The sequence below is a fragment of the Gossypium hirsutum genome, chromosome A12 (genome assembly GCF_007990345.1).
Source record: "Gossypium hirsutum isolate 1008001.06 chromosome A12, Gossypium_hirsutum_v2.1, whole genome shotgun sequence".
Taxonomy (NCBI): Eukaryota; Viridiplantae; Streptophyta; class Magnoliopsida; order Malvales; family Malvaceae; genus Gossypium; species Gossypium hirsutum.
The window spans coordinates 53,897,899-53,925,849 of NC_053435.1; the positions used below are offsets into that span (position 1 = coordinate 53,897,899).

The following is a 27,951-nucleotide window of genomic DNA, read 5'->3' on the forward strand; positions in this document are numbered from 1 at the left end:
AAAATATTGTTATTTTAAAAATATTTTTTAATTTTTAGAGTTAGCGCTAAATTGATAGATTTTATAAATTTTGAAGGCCAAATTTATTGATTTTTTTAGAATTAGAACTAAAATGATAAATTTTGTAAACATTGAGGGCTAATTTTGTTACTAGATTAATAAAAAATCAACATCAACTTAGAGTGACTAAAATATTTAATTTTAAAAAGTTTAGTGACTAAACTAAAAAAATTAATAATTAAGTGAACAAAATAAAACAAAAAATATAATTGAGTGACTTTTTAAAATTTATCCATAAAAATAATTTTCAGCATGTACATATAAGTGATAAAATAATTTACAGTTTCGAAATATATACAAATAAATTTAACTATTCAAGTGAAAGGACTGAAATGCAATCCACCTTCCAACTTTTACCTGAAAAAAGGGAAGGTAAAGCTGTAAAGTTTACCCTTCGATTAAATATATACTCATAAAAAATAACTCCAAAAGCCCTAGCGCCCATATAGTCTCGTAAAGACATAAACCCTCGCAAATAAAAGGGCAGCGGAGCTTTAAAACTGCAAGTAACCAACCGAAAACCAAAATTTTTGAAAAAGGAAGCTCAGAATGAGGAAGAAGGTAGACGAACGCATCAGAACTCTCATTGAAAATGGAGTGAAAAATCGCCATCGTTCGATGTTCGTCATCATTGGTGACAAGTCCCGTGATCAGGTACCTCCGTTTCTTTTCGTTCTTTTTTTGTTTAAATTGTTTCATAAAAGAAAAAGAAAAGACCTTTGTAAAATTTCTCACAAGCCAAACAGAGAGTGTGTTTTCGTGGCTAATTTGAAATTTGTTTTTTAAAATTATTTTTGCAGATTGTGAACCTTCACTACATGCTAAGTAAGGCTGTGGTTAAATCTAGGCCGACTGTTTTATGGTGCTACAAGGACAAACTTGAACTCAGCAGGTTTGTATATTAGTTTCAGGCAGTTGGTGATATTGCTATTTACCTTTGGTTACCGAAATTTAAAAAAAGAAAAGCAAGTAGAAAAATTAGCAATCAAACAGAAAATTCATTTGATGCTTTTTCTTTGTTAAATGAGCTCTCTTGATATTAATGTCTTAAAGTGATGGTCATGTTAATGCAGTCACAAGAAAAAACGTGCAAAACAGATAAAAAAGTTAATGCAGAGAGGGCTGCTGGATCCTGAGAAAGTTGATCCTTTTTCTCTTTTTGTTGAAACTGGAGGATTAACCTATTGCTTATACAAAGATTCAGAGAGAATTCTTGGAAATACTTTTGGAATGTGTATATTACAGGTAGCCTTTTGATTGTATTTTGCCTGGTTTCGGTTCTATATATCTTTTTCTTTTTTTTCTCCCACATTTCTTTAGTTTAAAATGTTTACTTTGCTTTGATGTTAGGATTTTGAGGCTCTGACGCCAAACCTTCTTGCCAGAACAATAGAGACAGTTCAGGGTGGAGGATTAATTATTTTGCTTCTTCGTTCCCTTTCTTCATTGACCAGTCTTTACACCATGGTTATGGTATGAATTAGTTCTACTGTTGGTTTGATTTTATTATTCTCCAAAGAAATTAAGAAAACTGTATGTACTGACTTATGACACCATGATTTCTTTTGCTTTGTCATTTCTTTTTATCTCTACTCTGTTTTAAAAGTGTTAGTCCTACATTTGTTTAATAATCCATTTGGGATATTTTCAGATCACTAACCAGTGTTTATCAGTTTTTCTTTTATTATTTTTTTCTGGGGGCTGGATATGTGAAGGGTGTCACTCTCTTGCTGCTCCAGAGAAATGAATAGGATTCCTACTATTGAGAAATTGGTGTAGATGTAACACTTGAAAGGCACTTAAGATTCTAAAAGGCTTCTCAAGCTTAGAAAAATCTCTCAGTCTGTAAATTTAAGCTAGTTTAAGAATTTCAAATGTTCTTCCAAGAAAAACCTCATATATCATAATGTCACCCTTGTTTCTTTCTTCACTTATTTTTTCTTTACTCAGCCTTTTGTAGCCTTTATTTTTCATTCTTAATATGCAGTTGGTTTGTCTTGCGAGTATTTTAGGTTATTAAGCCCGATTTCAATATCTAAGGTTGTTATTTTGAAATTAATGCTTCTCTGCTCTACCTTCTTGTTCTAATCTCATGTGTGTAGAAGTTCTAGTTGAGTTAATAACTTATTGAAATCAGTGGAATTATTTGATAATTGTATTGGTTAGGCTGCCTATTTTCTTAACTACATTGCTAAAGCCTGCTTAACTATTGGTTTTCATACACAATCTACTTGCTTAAACCATCACTGTGGTAACTTATAGAAAGCTTGTTGATTCAGGATGTTCATGAGCGATATCGTACGGAGTCCCATTCTGAAGCTGCTGGGCGCTTTAATGAACGTTTTTTGTTATCTCTTGCATCATGCAAAGCCTGTGTGATCATGGATGATGAGCTAAATATATTACCAATTTCATCTCATATAAAATCAATAACCCCAGTCCCAGTTAATGAGGTATCTATCTGACTTCTTTATTGAGTATGGGTCGTTTGGAAATGTTCAGGTGTTTTGTACTGTGTATCATCATTCTAGAAACTATAAACAATTTTTTGTAGTGCTGTAGGAAACTTTAATTTAACCTTTTGTTTACAACCACATTTTCCAACATTCAATAGATAAGTTACCAGAGAACGTGAGTGCCGTAGAAATCTTTGATGTAACTGTTTGCTGGCAACCACATATCTGTCAACATAAGTTAGGGAAGTCACTTGGGAATGTGAAGGCATTTTTATGTCTAACTTTTTTCTGACTCTGATTGGCAAAAGGACTCTGAAGGGCTGTCAGAATCTGAACGGGACCTGAAGAATTTAAAACAAGAACTAAATGAGGATTTTCCTGTTGGTCCTTTGATAAAGAAGTGTTGTACACTGGATCAGGTAGGAAATGTATCTCCCTTACTATTTTTGCATGTGGCTAACAAATTTGGCAAACTTTCGCTGGAATATTTGATGGGTATATTTTATTTTCTAGGGAAAAGCTGTTGTTACATTTCTTGATGCAATTTTGGACAAGAACCTGCACAGCACAGTTGCTTTGCTTGCTGCTCGTGGTCGTGGGAAATCAGCTGCACTCGGTTTAGCAGTTGCTGGTGCTATTGCTGCCGGGTAAGATGAATTTATGTTATGAAAATCTTTTACCTTTTATATAATTTCCTTTTCTTGTTTCCATTTCATCTTTGTTCAATCTAATGAGAGAACTTATTCTAATAGGTATTCAAATATCTATGTAACGGCGCCTAGTCCTGAGAACTTAAAGACCTTGTTTGAATTTGTGTGCAAGGGTTTTGATGCTATTGAGTATAAGGTACATTCTTTTCCCTTCATCTGTGTACACATTGACAAGCTTGTATAGGTGCATATGTTCTGACTTTTCTTTAATGTTTATACAGTTATTTGCAAGGAAATGCTTTTAGCTTTGTTTTTCATAGTACTTTTATAGAATCTTCGGCCGGTTACTAGGAAGAAAAACTCATGATGTGTTTCACTGCCTCTACAACTCTATAATTTCAGAAGGATCTTTTTCAAATTTTGACATTGTTTGTCATGGACCCAAATCATAATTCTACCTTAGAGTTTATTAAAGTATTTATAGCGGAGGTTGTCTATAGCCGGGCGCACACTTTTTATTCTAGCATCAGCAGTCACTGTTTTTCATTTTTTAGCTTCTAAACATGATTTTTTTTGGTTCATATATTTTCTAAAAAAGAATTTATTGATAAATGATATGATGACTATGAATCTTTTTCGGATTGTTAGTCCTGATATATATTATATTATTTTTGTTTTCGTACCTTTGTTTCCAGGTACACATTGATTATGATGTTGTGAAGAGTGTGAATCCTGAGTTCAAGAAAGCAACTGTGCGTATCAATATTTACAAGCAGCACAGACAAACGATTCAGGTTGAGAACACATGGATGAACAACTTTTATTTAATCATTTTATTTTATATATACACTGCAAAGTTTATATTATCGAATGAGCAACGAGTTCCTCCATGCTTAGCTCTAACAAATCTGTTTTTTCTACCCTGGCCTTGCAGTATATACAGCCACATGAACATGAAAAGCTCTCCCAAGTTGAGCTTCTTGTTGTTGATGAAGCAGCAGCTGTACCATTGCCTGTTGTGAAGTCCTTGCTTGGTCCATATTTGGTCTTCCTTTCATCTACTGTAAATGGGTATGATAAGTTTGTAACATATTAATCTGCACCCTTGAAAAGTTCACCTGCATGCATGCTCAATATATATTTAGTAGGATATGGATTTGACTGAATTTGAGTTCTTTTATCCCATTTAAAGCTACGAAGGTACTGGTCGGTCTTTATCCCTAAAACTTCTGCAGCAATTGGAAGAGCAAAGCCAACTGTCTAAGGGTGTCGAGGGCTCTTTCTCTGGTATTTCCAGTCTTCATTGACATTATTAGTTCCATGAACAAATATTATGCATCTGATTGTCATGTAAAGTGGAGCTGGACATAATTAGTTTTCAGCAATATTTAGTTATATATGATACTTTTGGTTCAAGTTTGTGTTTCTGAGGCAATGGGCTGATTTCTCAATCCCTTTTAATGCAGATCGTGTTTTTAAAAAGATAGAACTTAGTGAGTCAATTAGATATGCATCTGCTGATCCCATAGAATCCTGGCTGAATGCTTTGCTTTGCCTAGATGTTACAAACTCGGTACCCAGTATTAGCAGGTTTGGGTTGTGCACATCTATGAGTTAATTATTCCTCCACTTTATCGATTTCAGGAGTGATTTCCTTTATATTTACCATTTTGTAATTAGGTTACCTCCACCCAGTGAATGTGATCTCTACTATGTTAATCTGGATACACTTTTTTCTTATCACAAAGATAGTGAACTATTTTTGCAGGTAATCAGATTTTCTTTAAAATTGATGCAATTTATGTTTAACATACAGTGAAACAAATGCTAATATGTCATATACTTGCAGCGGATGATGGCCCTATATGTTTCTTCTCACTATAAAAATTCCCCGAATGATCTACAACTAATGGCTGATGCTCCAGCTCACCATTTGTTTGTTTTACTAGGTATGTCTGCTTGGCTTATCTACTTTTCAATCCAAGCTTGGAATGGGTTTCTGTAACTTACTTTAATGCAGGTCCTGTTGATGAGTCAAAAAATCAGCTTCCTGATATTTTGTGTGTTATCCAGGTTTGCATCGTTGTCATATGAAACTCTTAACAAGTTTTTTTCTATTCATGTTGTCTTTCTTAATATGCAAGGAAAACTTGTTCGTTTCAGATTCTTCAATTGTGTATTGTTCCTTATCTAGTAGAGTTTTGATATTTTGGAACTCTCTGCTACTGTTACTTGTTCATTATGCAATCAATATTGGAAAACTATATTTTACCCATAATTTTGTTGGATAAGTTAGTAATTTTTTTACTGTAATTGGTCTGATGATGATGTACGATAGAAGAGAAATAGAATAGGGCTAGAGAAAATCAGTAATCATATAGTTCCTCCATATGGATTTCCCTGCTTCTGATGCTCATGTGATATTTTGTTAGAGACCTAGATGCAGCAGTGGTATCAAAAAATTAGCTCTACACGTATTTGTGTTATGAGCAGAATGGTTCTCAGCTGTTTCATTAAATTACTTAATAATTAGTGTAAGTTGAACTCTCATGGAAGAGTCTTTTATCTGTATCATTATATATTCACATTAGTTTATCGCAGATCTCTCTTGAAGGTCAAATTTCGCTTAAATCGGCTATCAAAAGCTTAAGTGTTGGCTATCAACCTCATGGAGACCAAATACCATGGAAATTCTGTGAGCAGTTCCGAGATCCTGATTTCCCAAGTCTTTCTGGTGCTCGCATTGTTCGCATTGCCACTCATCCTAGTGCTATGAGGGTAAATTTATGTTCTATGTTCTATGCATATATTGTTGTGTTTGGTTGTTTGGATTGTATTTAAACATTTTGACACCTTTTTTATTGGGCTTATGAAGCTTGGATATGGTTCTGCTGCTATTGAACTCTTGACAAGGTACGTGCATCTTTGGTATATTCTTTCTTTGGTCTGATCAATTTTTGTTCTATTCCAGATGTGCAGTGCACTTGCACAGTCTCCATCCATTAAAATTTTCTGTCTCGATTCCTAATAATCAGAGTGCTTTATAGTTCCGGACTGCATGACCTTGTATGTGCGGGTTCCAAGTTTGATGTTTGAATTTGGGAAGTGTGTACTACTCTTGAGTAGAAAGAAGTAAATTGTGGGTTGCAATATCTTGTTTCTTTTGCTGACAAAAAATTACTATCCAGTTTGAGACCTGCAGTGCATGAGAGAAACTGAATAAGTAATAGAATTTGTCAGTATGATAAACTTATGCAATTTAGGGGAAGCATTTTTTTTTTCCTGAGTAAATAAATAATAGAACTTGTACATTTTATGAGTAATGTACTTATTTTATTTTCTGACCATTAAATTGTCAAGTACCTGTAGAAGATGAGTCATTTTAAGAATTGTTCGACTGTCTGCAGATATTATGAAGGACAATTAAGGTCTTATTCTGAGCTAGATGTTGAAGATGCCGAGGAGACTCCACAACGGTCACAACTCAGACTTTCAGAAGCAGCAGAGAAGGTTCATGACTTTAGAAAGCTTTATCTCATACTTTTAATTGATTTTATTATGCTTGACTGTAGGCATTGTGAGAATCAAAACATCTTTGCATGGTTTCATGCCAACATTCCAACCTTTGATGTTGCAAGGGTTTTCTCCTTAATAGCATGCTTGTATAGATTCTTCCTTTTTTTGTAATATACAATGTTACAAACTCACAACCGAGTTTATTTCTGCAGATTTTTTTTCCATATTAAGCATTAGTATGCTCTTCTCTGGTATTTAATGGGTTTTAAGTTCAAGCATTCCACCCTAAACCATACTAGGTGTATTTTGCGGGATTGAGGTTTTAACTTCAAGATCTTTGATCATGGCACAAACAATTATTTTGGTTCCTTTTTTTTTTGGCCTGTATTTTGGTTTCTTTGATTCAAAATAATTTCCTTTTACTAGATTTTGATGTGTATTATGTCCTTGATACGTTTTCAGGTTTTTTTGCTTTCCAAAAAATGGCATATGCTTATGATGTGTTTATGAAGTTGTATAAGCTTTTCAGGTTCAGTGAACAACTAATAAATTTGTATCTCTAGGTCTCCTTGTTGGAAGAAAATATTAAACCTAAGACAGATCTTCCACCTTTGCTTGTACATCTGCGTGAACGCCGACCTGAGAAGCTCCATTACCTTGGTGTTTCCTTTGGGCTTACCTTGGACCTTTTTCGCTTCTGGAAGAAACACAAATTTGCTCCATTCTACATATGCCAGATTCCAGTTAAGATTATCTTTCTCCTACTTTGTTACTTGCCCCCGGGCTAGATTTTGTATGTGCATCAAAATTTACCTTTGGATTGGAGCATCAACTGGGCGTCTGATATTTTCCACTTTAACTGGGAACAGAATAATGTGACGGGTGAACATACAATTATGGTCCTTAAACCATTGAACAATGATGATTTTGAGGTCAGTGGATGTGATGAATGGGGTTTCTTCAGTCCGTTTTACCAAGGCAAGTCCTTTATTCCCTAAGAATGTTTTCTGCCAATGCTTTGATATGTAATTCCTACTTAATTTTATTTCCCTTGACTGTTTCAGAATTCAAGCTAAGGTTCAGTAGAAATCTAAGCCGTGATTTCCGTGACATGGAATACAAGCTTGCTATGAGGTCAGTGTTGAAATTTTTTCTCCTGGAAATTAGAGTGTCTCAGTTATATGCTGATGCTACTATCTTTCAGTGTCCTGGACCCTAAGATGGACTTTACGGATATAGAGCCCGCGCCTTCCAAGTCAGATGAACTTTCAAAGTTAATTAATACTTTATTATCACCATATGATATGGGACGGTTGAAAGATTATTCAAATAATCTGATCGACTACCTCTCGGTAAGATTTCTGATAGAAAATGCAGTACATCACTGCATTGTGTGATTTATTCATAAATCTATATCACGCCTAACTGGTATAGTGTTATCAAATTATGACATCTGCACTTGATAATGAAATGTAGCTGGGTGTTAATTTACTAGTCTTTTATTTATTTGAGAAATTTATCTGTTGGGAAAAGTAAAGCAGTATTGTCAGCATTCCACTGTCATTTTGCCATATTGCTCTGTCTTATTTCCATTCAGTAGCGAAGACTAATTAAACCTTGCAGAATGAGAACATTTATGTACGTCGTGGTGAAACTTATTTTAGTAACATTATCCAATACAGAGTTTACCTCTTGAAGTTTGAAAGTATTGCCTTTTTAAGAACTTTGTGTTCCCCTTTTTCAGATCACTGACCTTCTATCAATACTCGCACATCTTTATTTCCAAGGGAAGATCCCAGTTACTTTAACATATGTTCAGGCCTCTATTCTACTCTGCATGGGCTTGCAGAACCGGGATGTCTCTTATGTTGAGGTTTGATACTCAAAACTTTCTTATTACATGCTTTGCTTACACAACACTGACACACCTGGTTAGACTTCTACAACTCTTTGACCACTGTAAACTGCATAGTGGAGAAAAAAGGACTCTATCCTTGCATGTTGGTTTAAAATCCGGTCTTGGTACTGTTAACATTATGGTACCTACATGACTAACACACCTGGGTGACCTACATATCTGCATTTGGGGCTCTTCCAATATATAAGAGGGAGGAATTGAATGACAGACAAGTTTGGTTAAAACTGACGTGTTTAATTGTTTTTATTGTCATTTTGCAGGAACAATTGAAGAAAGCACTAGAGAGGCAGCAGATACTATCATATTTTAAGAAGGTTATGATAAAGCTGTACAAGTATTTGTATGGGGTTGCATCAAAGGAGATTGAATCTGCTTTACCTCGACTAAAAGAAGTAAGTGGTTAAGTTTTAACTTGCAGTTCACCCACCTTTATTGCATAGTGGTGTTTTTATATATATGGTTTTCCCCTCCAGAGAGTGTTGGAACCTCATAGTATCTCTGTGGATGAGGATCTCAATGATGCTGCAAAGAAAGTTGAGGTATGGTACATCAGCATGGTATTTCTTCTGTGGCGGGTCTCATTTCTATTTTGATCTGACTTGATGTTTTATTTTATAGGAGGAAATGAAAGGCAAGTCGGATGGTGTGTTAAATCTGCAGTTACTCCAACAATTTGCGATTGAAGGCAGAGAAGGTGAACTGGAGAATGCTTTGGAAAATGGTGGTGAAAAGGTGCTTTCAGGCGGTGTCATCAGTGTGAAATCCAGAAGGAGCGAAGTCCAATCGAATAAAAGTGGGAAAAAGAGAGGTAAAGATGAGCATGGTTCGAAATCAACAAGCAAGAAGAGAAAATCATAGTTATCTGCATAAACGATAATTGGTTGCTAGAACGCAAGTTTTGGTAGAATAGGCGGCATATCTGGATTTCTGTTTTTGTAATCTTAATTTTCTTCTTTCCATTTTTATGCCTGTTTAAAACGTTCGAATTTCTGGCTACAGAAATGGGGGACTGCAATTTACTTGCCCTTTTGGCAAACCTTCCTTGAGATACCGAAAACCAAATATTTTGTTTAAACCCTGCAGCTGCAATATACGGAACCAACACTACCAAAAACATATTCATGATGTGAAAATATTAAAAAAAGAAAATCTTTTACATTTTGTTGAAAAATGAAAGTACTTTTATTTTCATTTATGCATTTATCTTTTTTAGCTGAGTAAATTTTCTCTATTATGCAATTTATAAATTATGCATTATAATATTAAATTGTCAATATTTTAAGGCTTGTTTTTAGTATAGAGTCAATAAATAAATATATGGATATATATTATATGAATTATTAATATATCAAGGTTTATTTAATTATAAGATATTTTAAATAAAATCTTGAATATAATATAAAATCAACTCTGTAAATGAGTCTTAACAGTAAATAGGATTATAATGGTCGTTATTTTCTATTTTTAATATTTATATTTATATCTATACATTTTTAGGAGTAAATAAAGTCATTATGATAGTTCTCTCATATATTTTACTTATTTTTATTGATTTATATTTACATCTAATAATATTTTTCAGCTCTTATGTGAATAAATAAGTGCAAATTAGGTAAAACTTAAAATTTAAAGGTTAAATTTGATATTTAAGAAATGGAAAATAATATATATAATGCTAAAACCAAATTAATAAAAGAAAATTAATATTCCGAATGATGAGGAAGACAATGCAACCAATATCTTTTATACAAGGTAATAAAATGAAAATATATTTCATAAAAAATTTGACATAGAGGACCATTTGGAGCAAAAATAAGTGGTTTTGACAAAAAATAATAAATTATTGTTACAAGAGTGTCAATCAACTTATTCTAGATTTGAAATGTGCAAATCGCATTAAAATTATATAAATTTAGTAACAAAGAAAGTTTACCTTATAACAGAATAACATCCGAGCCTTTCATCATTCAATTTTCAAGATAATAAAGTAATTGACCCATTAAGAGAATAGATGTTAGCCACAAGGTTTAAAGTTGCTTTACACTCAAGACAATGATCGAATTCTCAACTATTAGTTAAGGTAGGAGAGATCATTGCCATCTAATCTAACTTCCGTGATTTGTTAATATTAATTTTAATAGAAGTTACAATATTTATTTATCTCTATATAAGCATACCTATATTTTTTTAGTACAATATTCATTTGTACTTATTGCTTCCTCTATTTCCTTCGTATCTCATGAAGAAGTGATTGGTAAAATATTTGGATAGGTGATACATTTTTATTGCTATTTTGATAACTCATAATTTATTTCCTTTTTGCTTGGCAATGTTATAATTTATGTATAGCTAATGATTTTATTTTAATTTTCTATTATTTGGATGGTAGCAATTTTACTTTCATATTCTTACATTTTCAATAATTTTCTTAGAAGATGCATCATTGCTTTAATAATTTAAGAGCATAACATCACCATTTAACTCAAAACACATTAATCTTAACCTTACAAGCATTAACTTCATTATAATTTTTAACATATTTCTAGATTTTTTTAATTTAATGCCTAAGACTACTTATAATCTCTCAAACCCTTAAATAGAAAGATATGTTTTTAAAACTAAAACTAAACCCATCATAACCAACATAATTATTATATAAAAAAAATACCCAATAATTTCCATATAAACATTTTTTCATAACAATAATATAATTTACTAATGACATGTTAAAATTTTAATATGTATTAATTAAATTAATGGTGTTTTAATTACGTACTAATTATTCTGATACTTTTTAATTATCTTTTAATTTTAAGAGAGTTACGATTTAACTTAAAATTTATTTCTTTTTAATTTAAAGGTAAAATTTACATTAAAAAGAAAATCTTTATTTTAGGTTTAAATGTCATTTTATTTGCATTAAATTAATGAAACAATAATTAAATTGTTGGTATTTCACACATTAAATATAATAAGTTTCAATCGTTTTAAAAAAAGTAAATCTTCATTTTCTCATTGTAACATAAAGTTTGTTTTTTGCTTTTGAGTTTCTCTTCTTATTAAATATAATTTTATTATAAAATTTCATCCTAATTATTATATTTTATCTCAATTAAAAACATAACATAAAAGAAACCTAACATTTACTTGACAAATAATATGACTTCCTACAATCTAAAACAAATAGTTATCACTTGTGTGTTAGTTAATGCACATAATTAAGAGGTATCTTTTCATTAAATATTGCTTTAGGGAAATACATAGATTGAAATGATAAATATTTAATTATAAAATACAATTTTTAAAGATTATAACTATTTAAACATGAAATGAGGAATAAGAGAGATGAACATACACTAATTTATTATCAACAAAAATCATGAATTTAAAAAAAAAATAAAAAAAAAATACTTTTTAAGATATATGCTTTATATTTGGTATATAATTTAACTAATTACTGAAAAATGAAATATTTTTATATCAAATTAATTGTTATGAATATCTTATTAAGTGGATGTCCATCATTATCAAGATAAAAGTTTTGATGTACTTTAAATTCTAATAGTTATTAGAATTAGATATCTACTTCTGTTATACTTCTTATGCCTATAAATAGAGACTCTGATGAAGCATTGTAAATCATCCATTTGATCAATAAAATACATTCTTTATTGCTTTCATATTTTCTTTATTCTTTATTCTCTCCGTCTCTCTTTATTTTATAACATTAATAAATATATTGCTAGGTTTAATTTTAGTTTTAAAATTATTTTTTTTCCGTTCCCTATGCATAATATTGAAAAAAAAAATTTACCCAAAAGAATTACTTCTTCAAATTTACCGAGCTTATCCAAATACTAGGGCTAAGCATTCCATCTAATTGAGTGAAAATGTTTTGAATCAGTTGAGTTAAAAAGTCTTATTTTATCATCATAACTCGATTTGAAATTTTTTCAATTCGAGTCGAGTGAATAAATGTGTTCGAGTCAAATTAAAAAAATTACACCGGCTGTATTGAAATATTGTTGATAATATGACTACATTATAAGGATGTGTTTGATAAACCATTGAAAGTTTTTATTCATTTTAATGAAAATGAAAATTTTCAACATTTAATATTTCAAATGTGCTTGATAATCATTTTAATTTTTTACTTAATATAAAATTTTCAACCAAAAAAAATGTTGAATAAGATAAGTAGGTAGGTAGTTCTTATCACTTAAGGTAGAAAATATTATTTTGATTTCATTTTATTAAAAATTTTAAATAAATTATCATTCTTTTAAAAAGATTGAGATATTCAAATGATCATATTTATCTTTTATCCAAAATTATTTAAAATAATATAAAATATTAGATTAATAAGATTAAAACTAAAAAAATATGTATTTAATTTGATCAAACAATAAAATTATATTCAGTACTTATATTTACTAGTTTACTAAATAATTTTTTAATATAAAAAATCCAGTGCGTAATTTTTCAAATTATCAAACACAACTTAAGTTAAAAGAACATAAGTACCATATATACATATACTTGAAAACTCTTTTAAAATGAAATAAGAGAAGAAAAAAAAACAAGATAATTAGCTGGAGTTGGTAATTTACTTATTTAATACCTCAAATTTATCATCTTAGATTTTTTTAAATATATATATAAATTAACATTTTTATATATTTAATAAATTTTAATTTTTTGATTTTATATATAAATATCTATAAATTTTTAATATTTTTTTTGAAATAAATCACTTTACATATTTCCAAAATTATTAGGATCTAATAAGTATTTGTATGAAACTATTATTCGAGTTATTCGAATTATTTGAGTTGTAAAAGTCAATTCAGCTAGAACTCAAAAACCAGATCATTTATTTGAATTGATTTGAAAAAAATTAAATAACTCGTAATTTAATTTTTGAAGTTACTACCAAATACTAAGGTTGCGGTGAAAGTGCTACTGCATATGTAGCTGATATTATTTCGTATCAAGTCACCTTTGGAATAAGAAAAGTATCATGAGACCAAGTCCCGATAACCTTTGACCGATCCGGCGAAATAGAGGAAGAAGGAAGATCGTTATGAAGCCGGAGAGAACCTCGATGAACAGAATGTTCTGACCCCTCCAAAAGATTTAGATTAAAATTCTCATAAATCCCAACTGCAATGCGAGTTAGAATAATTAGTCTCGTCCAAGAATTTGACCATCCAATAATCATTCTCTAAATCCATAAACAGGTTTCCACAAAGCATAAATATTATTAAGTAGGACATTGCTGATTCTTCTCCCTAAAAGTTTTATAATAATTGTTCTTCTCATGCTTTGTATAAGAATCTCATGCACTCTGTCTAGAGGGGAAACCCTCGGTTATGACGTCACTGTCCAAAAGCTCAATATCATCCACCTCTGAAGCAAAAGGCACAACATTATTATTGTTAGCATTGAGCTGCATGTCCTTCAAAGATACCCTGTCCATAGAGGTAGAATCCACGTCCATTCCAACAGTATCCGACGGATTTTCTTCCCTTATCCGAACTCTTTTAACGGCGAGGACTTATTAGACGACATCTTCCCTTGAAACTACTAAATTAATTACCTTTTTCAAAGTCGGTAGGCAAAATTTTTAGAAATTGACATTAAAATAAATTATTAATAGTATTATTTCAATTAATATTCAAATCATGATTTTTTTTGTTATTTTAAAGATTAATATAATCAATTTTAAATTCATTATATATTTTTAAAAGTATTTTGAGTACACCAGTTTTTGTGAAAAAATAATATATACAATTCACCTGGGGAATACAAACAAATGAATTAGTATAGGAATTGTGAAATTGATTTGTGATGGCTCTAAAGCAAAGGCCCAAAATGTTGGCAATTCCGCTATAAAGTTTTATGATCGGGCATCATGGCATTTGAAAACGAAATTCACCAAATTATAGGTATAAAACTCACAAGAAAAAACAAATAAAAGTTTTATTTTAACACGTCATGCACTTTATACCCACAAAAATCTTCAAAAAGTATATATTTTTAAATGACTGTAAAATAAATAGATATGTTACTTTTTGCGCAAAGTCAATTATAAATTTGGAGATGCAACTACATTAACAAAGTTTAAATTTTTGATATTGTTGGAAAATATTAAGTAATTGGATTTAAGTGTAATTGTTTATAATTATATAGAGTATGTCATGTTTGGGTAACCATTCAGTCCTACACTTTTTCAATTTTTAGTGTGAGGTTGAGAATTAGAGTAATTATACGCAATTACTAATCACCCTACGACTTCCTAAACAGACATACATGATTTACATATAACAAATTATTTTTATACAAGTTTGCAAAAATTATTTTATACAATAATAATATATTTGTATATTTATTATTAGATAAAAAATGCTTTGTTATTGGATACATCAAGTCTAATTATTTCTCGTAATCTTTGATCTAATAGCAAATTAAGTTTATAAATGTTATATTATAAATTCTATATTATTTTTGCATGTACATTTATTTGAGCGGTTATAAAAACTATTGAACACTCTATAAAACCCTTTTTTTATTATTATAAAGATTATATTATAAATATTATATTATTTTTGACCTAAATTGTGTGGAATATCAAAATATTATAGAAATGTTATGAAGTTGGTTTGCTATTGGGCACCCTTCAACTACAAATTAGGTTTATAAAAACTATTATAACCGAAGGACTATAAAGTTGGTTTGTGCCTCAAATTCTAGGGTGTTAACTATCCAAAAATAGGTTAAATATAGAATTTGATAATCCACTGATATTATCATCAGTACCTTTCATAATTTACTTTGTTTTTCTTATAAACTATTCAAATTGTTACATGTTATTTTTTGTAGAAAAATATTGTGAAGTAGACGTTGATTATGCAAATACAAAAGATTTTCTTGTACCATGTTGTAGGGTATGATACGATTTGAGAGAATAGAGCTAGACACAAACACCAAATATGGCTTGTGAACTCTTTCATTTGAAACATTTAAAGCTTCAAAATGTGGTTGATAGGAAATTTCCTATTCTAAAAAAAAAAAAAAAGATTTCCTATACCAACATCACCTCCTTGGTATAGTCTAAAAAAAAGTTGGGTCGTGCTAACATGTTGCATACTTCATAACTTTATTTGTAGGTAAAATTGAGATGATCCATACTTTAAAGAGTGCATGAAAAAATATTATAACAATGTTAATCATACAAATTCAGATTTTGATTCAAATGATAAGAAATTGGTCAATAACCAATAAATGATGATAATGAGTATGTGTTAAATGTTAAGAGGGAATAACTCAACAAATATGGAATGTTAAAGCAATTAGATAAAATAGTATATGACGTTTATTTTTTCTTGTTATTTTTATTTGTAGTTGTTGACTACTTTCTTATTACATACGATGATTTTTTTGTTGCTTGTTTAGAAATTATTTTCTCAAGTATTATTGATGATATTTTATAACAATTAATATTTAAAAAAATAAATTAAATTATGTAACTATGTAATTACAATTTGTACTACCAAACACAAAATAGGAAATTTTGATATAATTACACTTTATTGACCAAACATATTTAGGGAATTATATCTTGTAATTACCATTCTAATAATTACAATTCCACTCAATTACCATGTGATGTCCAAATACACATTTGGTCATAAGGTTTTAACAAAGAATCTTGACCACTGCTCTCTTACGTTGCTAATAATAATTTATTTATTTATCTATATATATAAACTTTTTTAATCGAGTTTGATGTTTTAAGTGCAGCCCGAGTGAGGGGGAGGGGGGAGGTAGGGGCCATTTCCCTTTAAATGGGAAATTTCAGGTTTAGCTCTTCAAAATTTATAAAATTTGAAGTTAATATATTCTAAAATTATAGTTTGACCTTCTAAAGATAATGTACTTTTGATCTAATCATTCTAAAAATTATAAAAATACATGTCAATACAATGATAAAATTGCATTTTAACTCCTATAAAAGAATTTCACCCCCATTAATTTTTTTTTAGCTTCGCCCTTGAGTGTAATGACACCAACTAAGTTGATAAAAATAAAAAAAGTCAAAATTAATTAAATAAAAATTATAAAGATCATTACTATTTTTTTAAAAAAAATTATCAGCCCACTAAAATTATCCAAGTAAAAATCAAACTCTGAATTATATATAAACTAGTTATGTAATTTCTCATGTTATTTTTCAAAATACAAAAATCATATATAAAATCATATTTTTAAATAAAAAAATATATGATGTATTATTTTCTGTAACACCCTTAACTCGTATCCGACGCCAGGATAGGGTTACGAGGCATTACCGAATAACGCACCTTATTCACAAACATTTATGCAATCATAATCAAAATCCATTCAAATCATTCACATTTTTCCTTATAAAGCTCTACGAGACCTTAAAACATGCTTAGAAGAGGTTCGGGACTAAACCGATAACATTTGCAAACTTTGGGAAACATAAAAAAATTTCAAACATTTAAGGGTCACACGCCTGTGTGAACAGGCTGTGTGCCTCACACGACTACTAGACACGCTCGTGTCACAGATCGTGTAAAAACAAGGCATACATACTAACTTGTGCCACACGTTCGAGGATATGCCCGTGTGCCATGGTCGTGGGAAAATTAAGGAGGTTACTGACTTGGCCACACGGCCGACCACACGCCCATGTGCCAGTCCATGTGTCACATACGGCCAATAGACACGCCCGTGTGTCTAGGCCGTGTTAAAACTATAGGGTATACTACTTTAATTCAAAAGGGTACTTCAGGAGACACATGACCGTGTGTCGCACACGGCTGAGACACAGGAGTGTGTCTCTGCCTGTGTAGACAAAAATAGGCCATTTGCAAAGCCAATTTGCCACCCTTTTCTCAAGCACACAAAGTAACAAAATTTGGTACCATTTCATCACATATATAAGCAGCCAAAACATGCAATTTCTTACACAAATCATGCCAACTATCCACAACCATTTCAATTACTCAATTTTCTATTCAAAACATACCAAATCATTGTACCAAAATCATCAAACTCAAATAACTTCTAAATACATTTATAATACCTTTCCATCAACTAGATCATGCTTCTCAAACATATCAATTCATCATCCTCAAATCATACCAAAATATACCATTCCTCAAGTAATAATACCATAACATATAACTATCCAAAAGAGCATCCATACAACCATTCCAAACAATCCAACACTTAGGACATTATATACATCACATATATCATTTATCCAACATATAATTCAAGCCAACTTAAATGGCCATATTCCAACATTTACAAGCCAAATCTCATGGCTATAATCACAACCCAAAATATACCAAGATGACACTAGCCTATACATGCCATATACCATATATACAAAGCTTCAAAAAATACCAACGAGATAATCAATAGTGTGATGATGTTTCCTGATGATCCTTGAGGCCGAGCTAGCTTCGATAATCTATAAAACATGGAAAGAACACACAAAGTAAGCTTTAAAAGCTTAGTAAGCCATATACAAATAAAGCTATCATATGAACATTTACAAATCAATTCAAACATGCTAAGCATAGCTATTCACATACAAGTTCACAAACCTTTCTCATTGAACACATATTCAATAACATAATCAAATTCATCAATTAATTCACCTTTTCAATACTCGTACATACCAGAGTCATTTAACTCATTCACATATTCTTTCTAGACTTGACTTTTCCCGTTGAACCATTCGGAATTGTTAAGGATACTCAGAAATCACATAAGCTCAAACAATGCCATATCCCAGATATGGTCTTACATGTTATCACATATCGATGCCACTGTCCTAGATAGGGTCTTACACGAAATCGGTTAACGATGCCAATGTCCCAGACATGGTCTTACATGTAATCACATCTCGGTAACCTACAGTCATGACATTCATATCCTATACTACTCCTAAGGTTCATATGAGACTTTCAGATGTCGAAACTCTGTCGATTCTTGCTCATAGTTACTCGTTCAAAATTCATAATAATTCAATGGCAAGTAAACACATATAATTCAATTTAAAGACATTTATTTTTGTAACAGCCCGTTTTTAGGGTTAATCAGAACAGTGATTTCGGGGCCACCAAATCCGATGAGTAGGTTTGTAAATATTATATTTAATATTTACGAGTTAATTGTGATTTTAAAAATGTTTTTGATATTGTGATTTTTGTTTTATAAGCGATTTATTAAGTTCAAGTGGTATGACCCTAAGGTCAAGTGGGTTTAGAAAATGAGGTATCGGGACCTTGTTTCTATAAACCGAGTCATAAATATTTTTATAAATATTTATGAAGTGTCAATAAGATGGTATTAAAGTTTTGTTAAAAAATTTTATCGTTTCAATAGTTAATTAAGCAAAAAGGACTAAATCGCGTAAAGTGCAAAAGTTGTGTTCTATAAGCTAAAGGTATTAAATAGCTATAGAAATTTAAAGTGGAAGTCCTTATTTGGTAATTAGCTCATTAATGAGATAGTGGGATATGATGGCTTGGCATTTGGTGTAATAAATAAAGTGTATAAAGGTTAATATTGTAAATTGGTTAAAAATAATAATAAAATGAATAAAATAAAAGAATCAAGGTGTCATCTTTTTCATTCTCTTTTTACCAGCCGAATATGAAGGCTTGAGAAGCCATGGGAGAAGCTTCCAACTTTCGGCTAATGCATGGTAGGCATTTCTAGTCCCGTTTTTAATTATTTTTATATTTTCGGGATCGTTGTTGCTTAATCTATCTAATGAGGGGGCTATTTTGCAAAACCATTGAATAGTTTGATATTTTCCATTAATGAGTATAATAGGGCTTTGAAGTTTAATGGAAGAATATGAGTCATTGTTGATAGTTAAACAATTTTTGTTAAGTGAATTTTTGTGAAATTGACAATTAAGGGCTAAATTGATAAATGTGAAAACTTTGTGGTTAAAATGTGAAATAAATGAAATGTGTGGGCTGCTAGAGACACTAGTGATATTTGGATATAGTATAATTTTACTCAATTTCATGAATTTTCTTTTTTTTGTGATATAGGGACTAAATTGTAAAGAAGTTGAAATATTAGGGGTAAAACTGTAATTTTTCCATAAAGTGAATTATGGACTTTTTTGATACCACGAACATTCAGCTAAGCTTAATTATGGTGAAAAATGGTTAATTTTCATGTTTTGAGCTCAAGGACTAAAATGAATAAAAGTAAAACTTTAGGGGGTAATTTTGTAAAAATGAAAAATATGACCAAATTGTATGAAATGAAGTGTTTTACTGTCTAAATTAATATATTGAATGAAATTATTAATTTAGATCAAGATCGGGTGGAAAATCGAGGAAAATGGGAAAATTACCAAAATGCCCATGAACTTTGGTATCTCTACAATTTAGGCAGGTAAGTTCGTATGCAATAAGCATTGTTAAATTTATGCTTCTAATGCTTTAATATCGTATAAGTTGTATATACGTGAATATTTTAATGTTTGATGACATATCGACTAAATGTGGCACTTAGTGTGCGGGGCAATCAAATATGGCACTCAGTGTACGAAATATTGAGAATGACACTTAGTGTGCGAGATATTGAGAATGAAACTTAGTGTCCGAAATATCGAATGATTCAAAGGGAAATTATAAATTGTGATTGAATGATTAAATCGAGCAAAATGAACAGGTATACATGCTATATTATATGAATTATTTATGAAACAATTTCATAATGGTGATATTCGGGCTTAGAGCCTAGCAAGCCTTGTGCTGGTGAATTAAATCGGGCTTATGCCTAGCAGGCTTATTGTCGGTGTATAAAATCAGACTTTGAGTTTAGCAGGCCTTGTGCCGGTGTGAGATACAGGCTTAGGCCTAGCAGACTTTATGCCGGTGAATTATTATAAGTTTATGCCTAAAAAATTTGTTGCTGATATGGTAGTTGAATACATTAAACGAGCTAAAACGATCAGGTACGTGATAATTGATTACCTATTTGAAAATAAGGTATGTATATGTGCAAAGAATGCATTGTGATGTATGTGGAAATGAAATATGATTATGTGCCAATGAAACATAAATGAATGAATAAGATGTGATTTGTAAAGTTGCATATGTGAAATTTGTCAGATGTTATATGAATGAAAAGTGAATTTGATTATAAATGATCATACGAGATTCATATGAGAAAGATATATGATTAAATGTGTTATTTCCCATAATGTGTTCATTTGGCTATATGAAATTGTGAAAGGGTTGATGTATGAAAATTTAATTGAATAAGTTTGTGAAAGTTAAAGTTGGTTAAGTGAGTAAGTATAATATTCAATGATGATAATTTGATAAGAGAACATGTTATGAAATTTAGAAAGGTTGTATGAGATAGCATATTATGTTTACGGCATTGTAATGAAAGTATTTGTTATGTTAATTTTATTAAGAAACGAGCTTACCAAGCTTAAAAGCTTACTCTGTGTTTTCTTTTTCTTATGTTTATAGATTTTCGGAGATTTGCTCAGGTTGGAAGTCGATGCAGACGACATCAGACTATCCGGTTATCATTTCAGTAAATAATATTTTGAGACTTGGTATGTGGCATGTATAGGCTAGTCTTGGAGTTAATTATTTCGAATGAGTATGTATTTAAAGCCATGTGAAAATGACTTGCTTATTATGCTTAAGTTTGGTTTTACGTGTTCTTAATTAAAATGTTTAATGAGTTTGGTTTTGGTAGTCGTTTTAATAGTTAGCTCATTTTGGAAATATGAAATGTGGTATAATTAGAGTAATGGATGATGGTATATTAACTTAACAGGTTCGGTTACTAAGTGGTAAGTAATGAATATGTTTTATGATTGTTTTGGTTGATTGTATTGGTATGGGTTCAAATGGTTAATGATGGCAATGATTAAGTATGTTTTGGGTTAGTTAATGGGATAAAAATATGAAGTTTAAGTATATTAATATAGATATGAATTAGATGCACGCTGGAGTGTTATTTGTGTTCAAGTGTTAAGTATGGCTTTTATTTTTAGGATGAATTGCGCACTGTATATATATGCATCATTAGTATGTTTGGCCATGTTATAATGTATTTAAGTTTCATATGTGATTGCACAATAATTCATGTAATATGATTCAATTGGTTTTATTATGAACTTGTGCAGAAGTTATCAAATGATATGTTTGATATACGATTAATGAGATAGAAATTGGCATATATTCGAAGTATGAAGTGTAATGATATATAATGGAATATGATTTTAATTATGAATATGGCATTAATATGATGGATATAAGGAACTGAATATTGGAAGTATTAAATATGTGAACATGTCTTTGATATATACAAGTTTTGTTTGAATTTAGTAATTATGGAACATAATCAGTTAAGTTTTGATATATGTTCGTACTGAATTAGTTGAAATTTTTGAAATGTGCTTATTTGCAATATATGTTCAGTAAGGTATGATTATTTCTGAATTGGAATTATGACCCATGTATTCGAATTTATAATAAGTGAATTGTGGATATTTGAAATTGATAAGTTTTAAATGTTTATTAATTCTTGGTGTATGGAAGGTGAGGAATGAGTGTGCTGAACTGTGTTTTATATAGTAATGCCTCATAACCCTAATCTGGTAACGGATACGGGTTAGGGGTGTTACAATTTTCATCTAAGCTTACCTCGTAGTCAGAATAGACGAATCAGATCGATTACTCGATAACTTTTGATTTCCCCTATCTAAATCCGATTATTTCGTTCTTGATCTAAACACATTCAAAATTAACTCATTTATTCACCAAACCATTTAATTTAGTCCACAAACACATAGTTGGACTTTTTTCACTTTAGCACCTAAAGTTCCACATTTTACAATTTAGTCCTTATTTCACAAATACACCAAATTTCACAATTTCATTCAAATACATGCTAGCCAAATTTTCCTAGTGCACATATCAGCCCATATTTATCATTTATTTCACAATTTAACCCCTCAATTTACACTTTTCTCAATTTAATCCCTAATATGCATTTTTACTCAAAATCACTTTACAAAACATGTATATCAAACACCAAACTTTCATATTTCATCATCAAATCATCCAAGAACAAATGAATTCATCAATGGAAACTTTCAAAATCATCAACACTTTAAAAAATTGAGGCATGGGCTAGCTAGTACTCAAAGCAATGATCACAAAAACATAGAAATCATCAAAAACCGAACAAATTTCATACCTCAATCAAGCTATGCAAGTGACAAAAATTCAAAAAGCTTCAAAACCCTTTCTTTTCCTTTGATATTCGGTTGGAAGATGAAGGAAATAAAATGATTTTAGCTTTTGTTTTATGTAATATTAACATTAATAATAGTTTACCATTTTACCCTTGGTTAATAAACTATTTATTCATCAACTATAAGGCTATTAATGTCAATTAACCTAATCAATGGCATAATAACATCATAAGGACCTTTGGTTTAATGAACCAAAGCAATTAAGCACTTTTAACTTAGAGCATGCTACTTTTGTATTTTACGTGATTTAGTCCTTTTTCTCAAATTGAGCTATTAAACGATAGAATTAGCTCATGAAATTTTCACACATGCATATTCATATGATTTAAACACCAAAAATAATATTAAAATAATTTTTAATATCAGATTTATGGTTTCGAAACCACTGTCCCGATTTAGCTAAAACTGGGTTGTTACATTTTCACTCACATTTATGGATGTGATAAATACTAGTGTATATATTTTAAGATTTCTATGTTAATAGTTAAATTTAAATACATTATAATTTTTTAAATGTGAAAACATTTTGATACCATTGAAGGGTAAATGTGGACGGAGGTGGAGACGACGGTTCACCCATGTTGAAAAAATTGGTTAAGAAAATGGTTTTATAGTTATAACAGAAGATTTGAAAATTTTTAATACTGAGTCATTTTGTGATATTTATAATAATAAAATTTAACCGAATAGTACCTGTGCTTTGTGAGAGACGGAATCAAGTCAATCTTGGCTTTTAACCGCCTACAAACATGTGAACGCTAGAGTTAAAATTGTGCAAATAGACATATATAAATTAAGTGCGATATCTGCAAGCGAACATATCAAATTGTAATATAGAAGTGTTACAACAAAACACCGATAAGTATTTTGAGGATCTTACCCAAGTAATTACATAGTGGAGAAATTTATTATTAAATTAATTACAGAAAATAATTACTTATCTAATCGAGTCACAAATTAGTAGTGCAATTCTAATTAAAGTATTTATTAAATTAATTAAATTAATAAACCTTAATTAACCTATTGGAATTTCCCTAATTATCAACTAAGTCATTAATTACCCACAGCTGAGTTGTTTACCACCCTTAGCTACGAATGCCCTCTCAGTCCATATTTGCTAAGGATTACCACCTATGTGATATCCCGAATTACGGCCTAATCGGTATAGTGGTTTTGAGACCACAAATTTGAGATAGAAATAATTATTTTATAATTATTTTGAGGTCTATGATATGATTGCATGATTGTGTGAAACTTTCGTGAAGAAATTCTATGCATAAAGTGCTTAATTTGAAATTTGGGACTAAATTGAATAAGTTGCAAAACTTGCATTCTAGAAGTTTCTAGTATGAAATTGCTTTGAAATATTAATTAGGAGGTCTTAAATAGAAATTTGACCAATTTCTAAGTTTATGGACAAAAATTGGACATGAATGGAATTTTTGAAAGTTTAGTAAGGAAGGACATTTTGGTCATTTGGATATTAAATGAAATAAAATGGGAAAAATAACAAAAAATGATCATCTTCTCCATAAGTTGCTGCTGAATTTTGCTCTCCACCATAGCTAGGGTTTCAACACTTTTAAGCCTTGATTGTAAGTGATTTCTATGCCCGTTTTTAATGTTCTTTACATTTTTGAAATCCTCGTAGCTCGGTTTACCTATTTCTACCAATATTTTGAGCTAGGGTTTATATTTAAAAATTTACCCAAGAATGATATACATGAATTTTGATGTTTTATGGTAGAATATGAAGCTTGAGATTGTGTTAAACAACTTTTGCTAAGTGATTTTATGTAAAAACGACTAAAATGACATAATCGGTAAAAATACCTAATGTTCATAAATACATGTTAGAGTGAGAATTGGATATTGCTATAGAAGGGAAAAATGATTAGCATGTCACAAAACATAAGAAAATAGGATGAAGTTTAATTTACGAGATTTGGGGCAAAAGTGTAAATATGTGAAAGTTTAGGGGCAAATTGTAATTTTCCAAAAATATGATTTTGGGTTGATTTGAATAATATGAGTCCTAATTAGGATATATTTGAAATGATAGAGCAAGGAAAATCGAAATTCGGGCTAAAATCGGCAAAATACCAAGTTGTGGACAAAATGGTAAAAAACCATTTTCGCATACGAGGTAAGTTCATGTGTAAATGTAGTAACATAATTGTCAGTTTAAGTAATTTAATGTTATTTATATGATATGATGATTAATATCATGAAATATTATGCTTTGTGGTTATTATTGAGTAATATGCAAATTATGTGTGCTACTTGTTAAATATGAATTGCTACCGAGTATCGATTTCGACATTCCTTGGAAGAGGGCAAAGATGTGTAATCGAGGAAAAAGCCAGTTTGAACATTGGGAATAGATTAGGATAAAAGTGACATATCACTAGGATATTTGAGTTCCGAACTCGTTGAGTTGAGCCCGAGTTCGTGAGATATAACTAGGCATCCGAGCTCATTGAGTTGAGTCCGAGTTCACTTATGGATGCGAACGCCTGAGCTCGTTGAGTTGAGTCCAAGTTCACTTATGGGCGGGTTACATGGTAGCTTGGCTACATAATTTTCGCAGGCTATTGAGTTTGTCTAGCTGCGGGTATGGCACTTACGTGCATGAAATCTGTGTATCCGAATTATATTCTAATTGTGTTCAACGAGTAAAGTTCTAGTGCAATGGACGAATTCTCGAGATGAAAGTGACTAGTTGGTAAGTGTTGTCGAACGGATACTTTGTATAGGTATGTACTTAACCCTCGGGTTGAGACTTCAATATAACAATAATATGGTAAGATCATGAATGAGAAATATGATATGAATGCTTTGGTGATATTATGCAAATGTGGACTTTGTATTATTGCATGGTTATGTTACTTGCTATTTACATGTGAACTTACTAAGCATTTATGCTTACTCCCTCCCTTCCATTCCTTGTAGTTTTGACAAGCAGGCTTGGAGATCAAGACGGTCGGAGGCACGCCCACACTATCAATAGACCATCTTGGATAGTGGCTTGCATATTTTGGGAATATGGAATGTATAGCATTATAATCCTTTTGTGTATATATTCTTATGATATGGTGAACGAGTGATGTGGAAATGCTTGTTGATGATTAGCTATTGGAATGACTAATCAAAATTTATATTTAGTGTTATGTATGCTTAATGTATTACCTACTCCATGGAAAACCATAAAATGGTGAAATTGGCTATAAAACAGTGTCATACAGCAGTAGTGACGTGAATTTGAAAAATCACTAAAAATAATAGAAATAGAATTAGATGATGAATAAAATATGTAATTGAATCTTAATGAATCTATTTTCATGTGGAAGAAACAAAATAGGTAAAAAAGTTGTATTTTATGGGATATTTACGTTTTGGTGAAACAGGGTCAGAGCAATTTCTGGATCCCCTGTTCTGACTTTATAAATTCACCATAAATTTTGTAAAATTAATTAGGACTCAAATTTTATATTTATGGATTCCTTGTTGAGTATATTTTTAATAGAAACAAACGTCATAGTCATTGGATCACTTTACAGGAAGAAATTTGATTCGTAGTGCACAGGGGTTAGAGTAGCTGAACCCTAAAATAGGGGAGATTTAACTAATAAATTGTACTAATTGGCCTGACCAAAAAATTCTAGAAAAAATTAGTAAGTAGATATCTGAGTCTAGTTTCAGGAAAAAATTTACAGAATTGGATTTTGAGTTTAGTAACTCGAGATATGATTTTTTTAGCGACTGTGATGTAGTTAGCCAGCTTGTCTAGAAATTCTAAAATAAATTGTTTGAGCTGTTTAATTAATGAATTAAGTCCGTTAACACCTCGTGCTCGACTCCAGTGACAGTCTTGAGTACGGGGGCTTTACATTTGGTGGTATCAGAGCTATGGTTTAGTCAATTCTCGGACTAACCTAGCATGTGTAAGAGTCTAGCTATACATGCCACGGATCCGTGATAGTGTGATGCCTCCCGACGGGTATAAGCACCGTCTTTTTTAGACATAGGTATTCTCCAACCGAGCTGCACTGACCATGTTCAATGTGATGCGAAGGTGTTTGAATAAAATTACGATTATGATGAGTCTCGATTCAGAAAAGTATGAATAAAAGTTTATGATATATATATAAATGATAACACGTGAGATCAAAGGTCATGTTGTGATAAATATCCATACTTGCTTGATGCTCATATGATGTAGTGCACTTGGCTTACTTGATAAGATGAACGGGATAAATAGAAACTCGTAGAGGTATGAGTAAAAGTTCCTAATATCATGATATGAATGAAAATGTCATCGCCTTGATTGAACGTTGAATGTTGATGAATGTTAATGATATTTTTTTTATGAGATAAATGATTATAATAAAATGAATTTATCTATGTTAAATTGTTTGGACTGAATTATATGATTGTAATGATATGTATATGATGATGCACGAAATGAAAGTTGCGATTGTGATGCAAATATCTATGTTTGTTTAACTCTTATATGATGTCATGAGTATGATTTGTTTGAGTAGATGAATGGATAAGTCAAGTTATCCAAAAAACATAGGATACATACATAAATATACTTGTCTAAATGGATAACTAGAAAATTTGTGTAAACCAACATGAATGATGCATTGCCTGAATAAATGATATGTTTTTGATGATGTTGTTATGATGATGGAAATTGTGTCATATGTATATGTATGAGAAAGTCGAGTCAAAGGCCCTACAACTCCTTCCCCTTACCGAAGTGGTGTTTATATTGGAATTTCATGAGATTTATACTGAATAAGTTTCCGGTTGAGAAACCAAAGAGTTCAGTGCTAGAATAATTATAAATATGATTAGAGATTGAAGAATCAGTTGGTAAGTAAAGTTAAAGCTAGAAAAGTATCAGATTGGCATAAGGATTATTGGAGTTATGCACTGTTCCAGTTAGAGAAGAAATTTATTTTGATAAATCAAAGTACTAAGGTACAAGGTCGA

At 30.8% G+C, this 27,951-nt stretch overlaps 1 protein-coding gene across 1 annotated transcript; it reads left to right on the forward strand.

The window, feature by feature from the left end:
- Window positions 1–491: 491 nt before the first annotated feature.
- On the forward strand, window positions 492–9,791 carry LOC107926365 (RNA cytidine acetyltransferase 1). The gene is made up of 26 exons (XM_016857208.2): window positions 492–714; window positions 861–952; window positions 1,134–1,305; window positions 1,411–1,533; window positions 2,340–2,513; window positions 2,825–2,935; window positions 3,030–3,163; window positions 3,269–3,362; window positions 3,862–3,960; window positions 4,101–4,237; window positions 4,359–4,453; window positions 4,633–4,756; window positions 4,847–4,934; window positions 5,016–5,115; window positions 5,187–5,239; window positions 5,768–5,944; window positions 6,042–6,079; window positions 6,574–6,676; window positions 7,246–7,425; window positions 7,552–7,660; window positions 7,747–7,816; window positions 7,887–8,034; window positions 8,427–8,555; window positions 8,861–8,992; window positions 9,074–9,139; window positions 9,219–9,791. The coding sequence occupies exons 1-26, from the start codon at window positions 610–612 to the stop codon at window positions 9,456–9,458; spliced, it is 3,093 nt and encodes a 1,030-aa protein (XP_016712697.2). The 5' UTR covers window positions 492–609; the 3' UTR covers window positions 9,459–9,791.
- The last annotated feature ends 18,160 nt before the right edge of the window (window positions 9,792–27,951 follow it).